Raw genomic sequence first — 13,378 nt, forward strand, 5'->3', positions numbered from 1 at the left:
TCTATCTGGACTCTAGTTGGCTAGTACTGAACAAACTGTAACTGTAAGAGATTTAAGTGGATCAACTCTACACTAATGAAGCCATGCAACCACAGCTACAAAATGATTTACACGATAACTGGATAGGCACATATCATGTGCTACAGATAAACGACTGTGTGCACACCTCTAATTACAGAAACAAATTTTAAAAAATGAAGTGAAGCAATGCCCCAACGCTGTTCATGGAAGAGACACAGCACCGATCCATACGCTGTTCATGCAAGTAACATGGTCCCTACATATGAGCACCAATTTCGGTATCTATTTGACGAAGCATAAGCACCAACCTCCAACACAATGGTCGGCCAACCTGCTTCCATAATAGTAGGAATCCATTCAGATATGCACTTCACGACGTGCACATAATGGAGATATGAATGAATTTACATCAGTTATAATCTTTCAAGTTTGCAGATCGCTCAGTTTCAATCTCAACTTCATGTTACTAGCTTGAACTACAACCTCTTCTTTAGAAGGCTCCACTTTTAAGACAGTTGCTTTCTTGCCAAGAGATAAAACATGCACCATGTCACCAACTTTAGGTAGGGTGATTCTATTCTCTGCACAATTAGTTGATCACAGGAGATACGAACTCAGTAACAATTGTCACTTACAAGCCTTGTTCAGTCATATTTTCGTGAAAAAGGTATAAATAAAACATATTTAGACATCATAGTTTAGAACTGTGGCAGAAGAAATGAAGAATATCCAACTAGTTCTATGGAATTGATACCTGATGGTGACTTCTTGGCGTATTCAGCATATAGGTGACTGTCATTAGATACTTCTTGATGAGCCTCCTTTGCTGTAATTTTCTGCTTGTTATCTACAAGGTTTTTCTGCCTTGTAGTTATTACTGTGGCCTGGGGAGAATGACTAATAGATTCCCGAAGCTGTCGCAATCTTCTTATGAAGGGTGGACCGTGCCATTGCTGCAACCTCAGAAACTTCTTTCATCATCCTATATCTTTGAGTAATCCTATGCTCAGTGATCTTTTCATTCGCCACCAAGAGATTTTCGTGAAGCTCTCTCGAAAGGCTAAGACAACAAACACATAGGTAGCGAACAGAGTTCACTGTTAATGAACTAGATAGTGTATTCTTGATTAAAGGTGACTAAATTTACATAGTTACCAAAAGTTAAGTGGAAACTTGTATTTGCCGAATACTCAGAATTACCTGAATGAATGTAATGTACTAATATTTCAATATGAATTACGGAATTACCTGAACCTCATTCGCTCCTAAACTTTATATTCATTATCAATTTCCCCAGCCCCCTAAATTCATTCTTGAGGAAGCCAGGTCCCAACTTTTCATTTCCTAAACTTTAGGAGTCTAGGACATAGATTCTGATATGAGTATGGCATTTGATATTTTAACACTGTATTTCATATTTAGCTTTCCTATGCAAAATAGGATGGTTTGCCATTTTTTTTACCAGTCACACACGATATAATTTAACATCTGTCATTACAATTTTTATCATAGTACTCAAGTAAGTATCTCTAAAGACGAAACAAATGAGAATTAAGGAATACGTGAATACAATGACTACAGGCTAAAAGTGTCTGAGAACTACCCACAAAATACCAAGGACTGTAGACTGTAGACTGTAGTTATGGATCTATAGGGCATATAGAAAAATTCAGTAGCATATGTAATCAATCCATAAAGAGACCTTACATTAGATAGTGGTCTGCCTCTTGAACATGCTTTTGAAGATCTTGCTTGAACTGTTCCATTTCAATAATTACCTGCATTGGGTGAAATATAAACAAAATGTATAATGGATAAAAGAACCTTTCATCTATTTAAGGTTAACGAACCATCCAGTATCTGGGATGTAATTTGAATATGGACTTGAAGGAATACCAAATGGTCCAATTTACACTATTACATATTGTCCTCACCTTACATGTCTAATAAGATTTAATTTCAAAAAGAAATGGTAGTCGAACTATGTGGGATTCATAACCCTGATTCCTCACCAGAGTGAGGAACCATGACCTACATTCTTCAGATTGGTTAACTTCTGTGGAAAGGGAGTTTTGATACGTTGATCCTGGGATTCCATCCTAATGGAATGTCTAGTGAATAAACTCAATAAAATGATCAAAAAAAAAAATTAGACATGCATCAACTAGTAAATGGTACCTCATTAATCTCTGCACTAGCTGTTCCATACAGTTCACGAGCGTTATCTAGAACAGTGTTGGGTAATCCTAATCTCTCAGCAATATTAATTGCATTTGAACGACCTAGAGTAAAATTGGACCAAATACTTTTGTCAAAAGAAAGAATGTAGCTATATTTACCTTATGATATATTACATATTTACATGAACCAATTCCCAAATAGATTTCATTCTGAATTATTTTTTCCATTAAATAGCAAAACAGGATGAAATTTGATGTGGTACAAGGGCCTAATAAGATACTCTGCAAGCAAATTTATAGTAACACTTTTCTCATAAATGAACAAAACTGTGGGATGCTAGTTTCTACTGTAAAAATATTTCAAGTGTTTAAGCATGAAAAAAATGCAGCACTTTATAGAGATAGTTCGCAAAGCTGCCGATCTTTAAGTGATCAGCATAGAAGTATCATGTGTCAGTATTTTCTTTTGAAATCTCCACAGCACGTTTTTCCTTTTGAACCTGCCGACACGTTGGAAAATATCAAAGGCATATGCCACATTTTCAGGGGTTGAAATTTCAAGGGTTTTGGCGGTTTGTTGTGTATTATAAGCTTCTAAGACATTGCTTCCAATATGGGACCTAGTGACACAGCTTAAAACGTTACTGTGTTAGAGAATACCTGGTACCCCCCATAATATCTTATAGGTCGGCTTCAAATTAATGTCATCAAACTCCATGCATGCATTCTCAACACCAGTGCTACTATAAAAGTAGAAATACAAAAGGATATACATAAACTAATATAAAAAATAATGGATGTAAATGGAAACATTTACCGTTATGTTTATATATGTCGAATACCTGTACTTGAGGGTTTTAAGTTCGCCATGATGGGTTGTTGCTATTGTTAATAAAGCACCACCTTCAGCAAAAGATTCAAGAATCGACATCCCAAGTGCTGCTCCTTCCAGTGGATTCGTTCCTCCACCGACCTAAAAAATGAATTAAATTAGACAATTCTAGTGAAATTCTATTTCAGTTGGTTGGTAGCATTGAGCTCATTTTCCCACAATTCTTTCAAGATGCTCAGCGAATCAGTGATGAAGAACTTAACCAACTGAACTGCAGAATGTGAGAATTTAACACTTACTTCATCTAAAAGCACCAATGACTGACAAGTTGACAGTGCTTGAATAGCCTGTAGAAAATAATAACAAAGAGCTTAAAAGCTGCACCTGTCAACCATGTATGTGAGAAAATTTCAAATCATGTCTAAGTAGCTTGTCAAATATAAAACTTATGGGTTCACTATAAAAATTATGAGTTCAACTGAACATAATGAAATCTTGTCAGAAATATATATTTCTCCCTGGTGCAAGAAGGGCCTTCAAAACTTTACTTTTCAGTTGTTTGTTAAGTCACGACACTTTTTGGTTTGAATATGTAAGGATCAGTTGTCTCCCCCCCCCCCACCTAAAAAAAAAAAAAAACATGCAGGGCATACAAAAGAAGTGTGTGACCCTTCCCCAACCACCTTTTTTCTGTTCGTTCTTTGGATGTCTGTTGCATTTCTTTAATTCTCTCAACTGACCTTTTGCTCTTAAAGATAAACCATTCTTTATTGATAAAACATAACTAGAATGACATATACAGGTCTCTACATGTTAATTCAAAAAAACTAGTTCAAAGAAGGGAAATCAAATAAACTCACACCAATCTGTCTCAAGTGGCCAGAAAAGGTAGATAAAGAATGGGATAATGATTGTTCATCACCGATATCTGAAAATATGGAATCAAACCATGGTATTCGAACAGGTTCAGAAGATAAAACATAAAGCCCTGCAATGTCAAAGGAGAAACTTTAGAACACTTTCTAAATTCTAAAGACTAAGAAGACTAAGTATTCCTCGAGAACCAACAAAAGAAATGGTAAAAAAACACGACATTTGGTCTGTGTATACCATTGTTATGTCAACTACTTGTCCTATGCTCCTTCCAAGATTATAGCACAGGCTAGAATATACAATCTCCATAACTAGTTTGGATGTATTTATTGTAGTTTTAAAAGACATCACCAGAACTCTGGAAGCATGACAGCTTCTAATAATGACTAGCTAAATAAAACTTTGGCTGTGATTTACTTTGCTAATCAGTAAGCTTTTCCTGGTTGGAATTTGAATTAAACAGGGGGTGTTCCAAGGATTTGTTTTGTGTTTCCACCACCAAAATGCATACCAAAAAGGATGCATTGAAGACAAAGCTTTGCCAAACAGAAGCAAAGTTTTACCTGAATCTCACCCCCTTTGGTACAAATTTCTGTAGTGAGACCACCTACCTAACCCTTTGAATCACCATCTACTCCACCAAATTCTACTTTGGAAACTTTTGCATATTTCAGGGTAAAATAGTTAACAAGCACAGACTTCAAATAAACAAATTTTCAAACTAAGATGGAGAATAAGAATAAGTAGCTTATACACTCTCTCTTTCTTTTCTTTTTTTTTCCGCTTAAAAGCAGCTTATAAGTTCACAAAATGCACTAAGAATAGTAATAGTAATAGTAATAATAATAATAATAATAATGGATCAGCCGGGAAGGTGAGGTAAATGAGACCATAATAATCATAATCATAATAATTATAATAATTTAAAAAAAATTGTTCAACATATACAATTGCAGCCTTAATGTGCATATATAGTCTGTAGTTCCAGTGGTACAGTTACAATGATAGTGCTACCTTAGACTACACAACAGATTTTTTGATGAATAAACAAAAGTGAGTCTAGAAGTATTCAAGTAGACCTGATTTTGCCATCATTGCAGCTAGGCCAATTGTTTTTAAGCAAATGGTTTTACCACCCGTATTGGGGCCAGTTATGATGAGAACTCTGGTTTTTGTATCTACAAAGAAATCTACAGGAATAGGATGAGCTTTTTCCAGTTTGGCAACCTGAAAACAGAACAGATATATCCTCAAGAACACAAGGCTGTGAAGCTCTTAAAAGTTAAAAACAAACACAAACATCATACACATGACACATAGAGAGCAAGTAAATAAACATCTAACACATCAAATTTACCTCCATTTCCAAGTATTCAATATTCACATCTGGTTCTTCTTTCAATGAATTATTCTCCGGTTGCAATTTTCTCCTTCTAATGTCCTATAAAGAAGCCATTGAGCCAATACATCACAACAAGAACAACTATAGGAAGTGCTATAAAACCTTTTAAGCACAAGAAAATGTGATGCAGAAATGGTAACAATCAAATGTCATTTTCAAAATTAAACAGTAGAAGGCCACACAAGCAGGATAATCCTAAGTAGACAGATAGAAGTGAATATTGAAAATAATTAAATTCATCCAATGCAAAATTGATTGGCGATGAGTGGAGAGGCCCCAGGACTTATATATCTTATGTGAGGCTTTAAACATCCCATGTGGGACTAAACATCTCAACACGCCCCCTCACCTCTAGAGTTACTTGAGCCTAACACGTGGATACTTGGGTGATGTGGAGCAATAGCCCGCTCTGATACCATAATAAATTTGGGCATCCAACTCAAAACCAATTGGCGGCGAGTGGAAAGGCCCCAGGACTCATATATTTTATGTGAGGCTTTAATCATCCAATGTGGGTTTAGACATCTCAACGGAGATCATTCCTGAACCATAAAATACAGTACCCGTCTATGAACCATATTGTTAAATCAAAACTTACTGCAATTGCATTAGTAACATTCTTTCTGGCCTTCTTCAGGCTTTGTTGATGCTGCTGAAGTAATAGAGGATGATAGGCGTTCGGCAAATACAATATCCATTCCTTTTGAGTGAGGTCATCATTCGAAGTCTTTGTTCCTGAGGTATGGTATTCAACACCAAAATAACCATCCTTGTCTTTTGTTAACAATAAATCAGGGAATGTGCCTCCAAATGAAACACTGTATTTTGCTCGAGCAATAACCTACAGTATATGAACAAGGAAAAGATACACTCAACTGCATTACCATGCAGTGTAACGAGATTAAAAAGAACGACCACAACTACTCCATGTGTTAGCATCTAGTATAACAAGATGAAAAGGAACAAACACAACTACTCCAAGAAAAACTATTTACCCTTTAATTCTCACTGATCTTTAAGTTCAAAATCTTCTATTCTATATCCTGCTTGGAAAAGGAAAATAAATTGCAAAGCAATTTGTTCTCCAATTAGTTTAGAGATCCTATCTTGTGATATTTCAAATAAAACCTTGCCTCCTTCAAATTTATTGAAAAAACCTCTCATGCAAGCCTTTATATTCACTAGTTTTATAAAGGGGAGCCTTCACACAATAAGCAAAAGACATAAGTTCTGAATGTTGTAAATGGTGCAGGAAACCATCATAATATGGTGACAAAGTATATTATAAACTACATACAGAAATTAGATTAAAATATTTATGGGAAACAAGTCATTACTTATTTGAAAATCTACTATATCTCCCTGTTAATCAACAGGGTGAATCCATTGCAATGAGGCGCTATGATGTACTAAAGGCAACATAATTCTTCTTTACCGAATTAGGTGACGTATGCTTTTGTAAACATGATTGACTTGCCTCATATGTTCTCAGATGAGATTCAAAAAACTTGCTTACCAAAACAAAACTCATAGGGCATTTCATATCTAGTAGCATCATAAAAGAGAACTTTGACATATGCAAACAAATGACAACAATATATGTAATAAAATAAGTTTTAAAAACCTACCATATCCAGTTGAATAACAGTATTTAATAAATCACAGATTTCCTCAAGGTCTTTTCGCATCTGAATACAGTTAGAAATGAGAATATGTCAAAATATGATTATTTGTCAGAGAAAGAAAAAGTTATCAGAGAAAGAAGGAAAAACACTCTTACTAGATGAAGTTTAAGAAACTAAAGTTAGCAAACCTTTTCTGTTATCCTCAAAAGCACGTCTTCTTCAGCTTTTGCTACTAAACCCCTTGCTTGCTGCAGTTCATTATTCAAAGAAACAGCAGGTAATGGTTCTACCAAGCTCCCTTCACCTGAAACACTAAAAAGAAGCAGTATCCATCACCAATAAAATATGTTTTATTCCAGCCTGACTCAATACAAGCTAAACTATCAACTATGGAATACATATAATATTTACATCAATTGAGAACAATAATAAGGTGATCAAAGCCACAAGAAACTGTGGCAAGATAGGGAGGGTGTTTTTGGATACTGCTTGACGATTATCACAGAACCACAAATAGTATCTAGGATCTCACTTCTACATCCTATCATGACAATCTACACAAAAGCATAACTTACACAGAGATGCTTTCATGTGCAAAACTGCCCTTGAGTAAAATTGAGAACAGTATACTTGTAAATGTTTGAAATCATGAAAAGCCTAGTTTACGCTCAGCAAACAACTAGATTTTACTAAAAAAGGATACAGGTGCACCATATAAGGGAAAGGGGTATCTTTTAACACTTTACCTAACATCCTGTTTTGCAGCATATTATCGTACAATACTAAAGAAGCATGACATTTTAGACATACCTGGACAATAATAATCCTTTAACAGTTGACACTTGATCAAACCCAGTTCTTAGACACCACCTTCCATCAATTTTACTTACTTCCTGAGGCAGAAACCGAACAATCCCATTATCAATTATGATGATGCATCAGAAGCACATTAAAAATCACATACCAGTTACCACTTACCAGTGAAGATGATTTGCTTGATTCCTTCATAACTAAGCTATTCATAAGCTGAAATAACTGCGGAAAACAAATAGAACCAGCATTGAGCAAAAATTGTCAGATAGAATGTAGCACGATGCCACCATAACATGATACTAAAATCAGGAACAACTCTAATCACTCATTTCCTTCTGGGAGATATTTAACAACTTCCACCCTAACACGCTAAATGGATTCATCAAAGTGAAGAATCGCTGTGTTAAATGACAACACCAATATCTCATGTGAACTTGCAAGAGCTTTCAATATCCATTTCTCATGACAAATAAATCTTAAGAGAATTTATGTGTTTACCTTGCATTTGGAATGCTCTTATGGAATAACAAGAAAACGTTTCAGTGTATGTGTCAGAAGGTTTTCCATCTAGTAGACACTGTGCAAGATTGCGATGACAATTCTTGGTTGACAGGTATAGATCTCAAACATGCATTGGAAACAACAGGAAGACATGGCCTCCTGCCGTTGAAAAAAACAATCGATAGATACCCGAATATAAAATTGAAGAAGGAAACAGAAATACACCTTTCTCTCAAGCATACGAACTTGATCCCTGGATCGCTGTAGGTCCGAACTCTGAAAGAAAGGCACAAGAATTGAATCTCAAAAGGTTCAGATGAAACAAACACGCTAGTGCAGTAATATTTAGCTTGATATTTGAAGAAACAATAAAATGGACACGGGGCATAGAAATCGATGTAGTAATATGCCATTGCAATGGAAAAGCAACGATGTATGAAAAGTGTAATGACGAAGTTAACAAATCTTATGTGGTGCTAATCGATATGTTATTACATATATCTTATATAGAACATGAAAAGAACAAAATGCCCAATACTTCACTGGTATGTTCATATGCATATGGAATTGGAAAATTATGTCAAGAAGGACTTACTGCAGAGTCTTTGACAAGGCCGTCGTCATCTATGACTTGTTGTATTGATTTGACCAATGGCGGACTTATAAACAAATCCAATATCTACAAGTTGCGAAAAGAAAAGCTCCTAAAATATACAAATAGCTTCCGCCATCCAAGAATATACTTGTTAGAGTAACATACTAAATAATTTACCATTTTAGTAAGAGGCATAAAACGATTGTACCAATCCGAGTCTTGTTTGCACGCAGCTTTTACATTCAACTGCAAAGTTTCAGATAACTGTAGAATTGCCACGACAGCAAATGCTTCTTTTCCTTCCACTGGCAAACCCCTGGAAGCATGCTGGATGGCCGATTTCACCTTAAAAGCAACGAAAGCATCGTCACATTGTCACATTAGTTTATGTAGTCACAAAGCTATATACAGCATGATGAATAATGTTAGTCTATGGACATAGAAAGATGATAAATTGGATATTATTACCAAAACAACATCAATGCCAGAAAATTCCAGAGCACAACCACCATGCTTAAGCATTTCCACAGCCGCATTTGTTTCGGATAAAAGAGTCTTGCTCTCTTCATAACTAGGATTCAGTTCCCATAATTGAGTCTGTTAAAAATTATTCAGAAAGCACAGTTGAATTCAAATGAAAAAGAAATAACATAACTTTATAGATATATATATATATACCTTGGTTGCTTGCTGACCCAAGGTGGTACCGGCAAAGGAAGCGACACAATTACAGACCTTGTCCCATTCCAAGACTCTAAGACTATGCTGATGAATGTTTTTTCTCAATTTCTGAGAAGAATCATGAGCAGTAGTAGTAGTAGTAGTAGTATAAAAATGGTCTTTTTTCAAAACGGCTTGCGTTCGAAATAATTTTGAAAAATGAACAAAAGGAGAACAAGTTCTAGAAGAAGAAGAAACGATTGAGATGGTATTCAGAGACAGCGCACAAGAAGAAGAAGAAGGAGCAGAAGAAGAAGCAGAGCAGTAAAGCATTTCTCTCTCTCTCTCTCTCTAAATGTGGCGCGAGGAAAAAAAAAAAAACTTTGGATAGGCTTATAAACGATGCAAAATTACGGTATTGACTCTTGATTGATATGAGGGCAGAGAATTCGAGTGCAGCGATGTTGCATCGTGATACATGTCATGACCAAGACAATTTCATCTCTAACTCTAATATTTTTGTATTTTGGTGAAATTTGAGAGATATTTAATACAAACAGATGTTCAATATCATATTCACATATTTGTTTGAACATCGGAAAATATCAAAAATTCAAATTCAACTTTTGAATTTTGGAGAAGATAAATCATTCATCCTCAGATTCATTTTGAATTCTTTTAGTTTATATTTTATTGTTTTGTACCATAGATCCTCGCTCCCATCTTCATTTTATCATGCATGGAAAATAATCAATTTACAAATGGTGAAATCACGATAAATAAGTTTCAAATTTACAAATATGGTTTTGGATTCAAATTAAAGTTTTTATTTTTGTTTATTTTTTATTGATTGATTCCATTTTTCTCATCTTTGTGAATCGGAAATATATTACAGTAATTAGAAAGTTTTTTAGTGAAATTTTAAAATGAAACTACCAAAATGCCCCTGGGAGGTACAACATCCCAAAAATGAAAACGTTGAGCATGGATACATGTTGTATCATGTGTAATAATTGGCAGATGTCATATATCATATAGGCATAAATTTTGTACCAAAATTTCAAAATCACTCATATAGGCATAAATGTCATTTCTCACTCTTAAAAAACATCACAACCCATATTTTTCTAATGCAATTTATAATTATAATATATCTTTAGATATATATTATAGTTGTACCCTCTTGGCTCTATTTTTTTAGCATTCACAAAGTCTCCAATATTTGTTAAATTCTTTGGCTAATTACGAAAAAAGTAAGAGACTAATATGGAAAAATCAGATAATTTGAGTACTCACATCGACTCCAGTTTTTTCTAAACTCTATTACTAATTACAAAAAAATATAATATAAAGAAGGAAACAATCTCATTTAGAGTTTCACACATTCTCCAATTTTTCCTAAAACAATATAGCTAATTATGAAAAAAAATATGAGACAAAAAACTAAATTGCTAAAAACAATAGCTTCCACCCTAAAACTCTTACGCCACAAAGAATAGTTTTCACACTAATCTTAGGTGAAGTTTAACATAACAAAGTTTATTTCTAGAAAAAGACAATGAAATATCGAAGGAAAAAATGAATTGAGTTGCTGAACATTTACTTTCTACATTTGTTAACCCTACATGAATCGAGACAAAAAAAGAAAAATAAAAGTCAACTAATCATAAAATAAGTAACAGTGTACACTAAAAACTAAGTGTACACCCAAAACTAAGCGGACAACATGAAACTAAGTGTACACCCAATACTATATGAAACTAAACTCAACGAACAATTAATGGGAAACCGAAAACTGGATGCAAATGCATCGAACTAACCTCAAATAATATTTAATGGAAAATTGAAAACTTGATACAAATGAAAACACTAACTAATCTTTAAAAGTAATTAATGGAAAATTGGACTATGTATACAACTGCATTAAACTAACCTTAAAGAATAATTAACGGAAAATCAAAACTTGGATGCAAATACATCGAATTAACATAAAAAAATAATTGTTGGGAAATCGAAAACTGGTTGGAAATGCATTGAACTAATCCTCAATGATTAAATTAATGGGAAATCGGAAACTGGATGCAATTGCATTGAACTAACATCAAAGAAAAAGTAACTATAAATTGGGAACATGATACAAATGCGTAAAACTAATCTTAAATAATAATTAATGGGAAATCATGAAACCGGATGCAACTACATTGAACTAATCTAAAAAAATAAACTAGATACAAATGCATTGAACTAACCTCAAGAAATAATTAACGGAAAATCGAAAACTGGATACAAATTCATTGAACTAACCTCAAACAATAATTAACGGGAAATCGGAAACTATATGCAAATGCAACCTTATCGAATAATAAACAAAAAATCAAAAACTGGATGCAAATGCATTAAAAAAATCTCAAAGAATAATTAACGGGAAATCAAATATTGGATGCAAATGCAATGAACTGACCTCCAAGAACAATTAATAGGAAATTAGATGTAAATGCATTGAACTAACCTCAAAAAATAAATAAAGGAAAGTCGAAAACTAAATGCAATTGCATTGAACTAACATAAAAAAATATATAACATAATTGAAAATCAGAAATTGGATGCAAATGCATTGAACTAACCTCAAAACATAGTTGTGTTATATGTTGTGGGAATGTCTCAATAAATATAGTTTTGCATTTAAAATAGTGTTTATCTTATTTATTTTCGTATGATTGGGAATGCCTTGCTATTCAAATAGCTTCAATGAACTTCGCCTTATTAGACAATCTCACAAAACTTCAATCAAACTTCTATTATTAAACAACAAAATTAAGTTGAAGGATTTTATCAAGAGCGAGTTCTTTTTTTTAAATGGATATCGGGGTTTTCACGTTATAAGAAATTTGGATGAGTGATCAATATAATATTCATATATAATAGTTATGTATATATAGTTGCAAATATTTTTGTGAATAATTAATATAACATCACACGTTCGTAGATAATCTTTGAAGATCCTACACAGTGAGTCATGTATAATTTAAAAAATAATTAACGAGAAATCGGAAACTGAATAATTTTTTATGACGATCCCATATAGTAAATTAAACATAATTTATTTTTATGTCCTGTTTAAAGTTGGTATTACACACCACATTGGATAATTAAAAGAAACTCAGAAACTGGATTCAAATACATTGAACTGAGCTTAAAGAGTAATCAATAGGAAATCGGAAACTTTATGCAAATACAATAAACCAAACTCAAAAAGTAATTAACTCAAAATCGGAAACTGGATGTACCTGCATTAAACTAACGTCAGAGAATAACTAGCGATAAATTATAAATTGGATGCAAATCCTTTATAAATATTTAACGGGAAATTTGAAACGATATGCAAATACATCAAACAAACTTCAAATAATAATTAACGAAAAATCGGAAACTGGATGCAAATGCATTTAACTAATCTCAACAAATAATTAATATAAAATCAAAAACCGAATGCAACTACGTTGAACTAACCTCATAGATAATTGGCGGAAAATCGGAAATTAGATGCAAATGCATTAACCATTGAAATAACCTCAAAGAATAGTTAACGAAAAATCAGAAACCGGATGTAATTGCATCGAACTAACCTCAAAGCATAAATAATCAAAAACTAGATGCAGATATATTGAACTAACCTCAAAGAGTTATTAACGGGAAGTCATAAAGTGTATGCAAATGCAATGAACTAATCTCAAAGACTAATTAACGAAACATCAAAAAATAGATGCAACTGTACTGAACTAATCTCAATGAATAATTAATGGGAAGTCATAAATTTGATGCAACTACATTGAACTAACCTAAAAAAATAATTAACGGGAAATCGAAAACTTGATG

General features: G+C 33.5%; 1 protein-coding gene across 1 annotated transcript; it reads right to left on the reverse strand.

Moving 5' to 3' along the window:
- Positions 1-51: 51 nt before the first annotated feature.
- On the reverse strand, positions 52-9,878 carry LOC147495473 (uncharacterized). The gene is given in 21 exon segments (XM_086564135.1): positions 52-602; positions 776-944; positions 946-1,081; positions 1,729-1,799; positions 2,200-2,303; positions 2,862-2,944; positions 3,044-3,174; positions 3,333-3,380; positions 3,894-4,021; positions 4,986-5,133; positions 5,264-5,347; positions 5,907-6,149; positions 6,937-6,996; positions 7,122-7,245; positions 7,744-7,826; positions 7,912-7,968; positions 8,473-8,523; positions 8,843-8,926; positions 9,020-9,187; positions 9,311-9,439; positions 9,521-9,878. Coding segments are annotated over 21 exon segments (2,574 nt in total). The 5' UTR covers positions 9,836-9,878; the 3' UTR covers positions 52-444.
- Positions 9,879-13,378: the final 3,500 nt, after the last annotated feature.

The sequence above is a fragment of the Coptis chinensis genome, chromosome 6 (assembly GCF_015680905.1).
Source record: "Coptis chinensis isolate HL-2020 chromosome 6, ASM1568090v1, whole genome shotgun sequence".
Taxonomy (NCBI): domain Eukaryota; kingdom Viridiplantae; phylum Streptophyta; class Magnoliopsida; order Ranunculales; family Ranunculaceae; genus Coptis; species Coptis chinensis.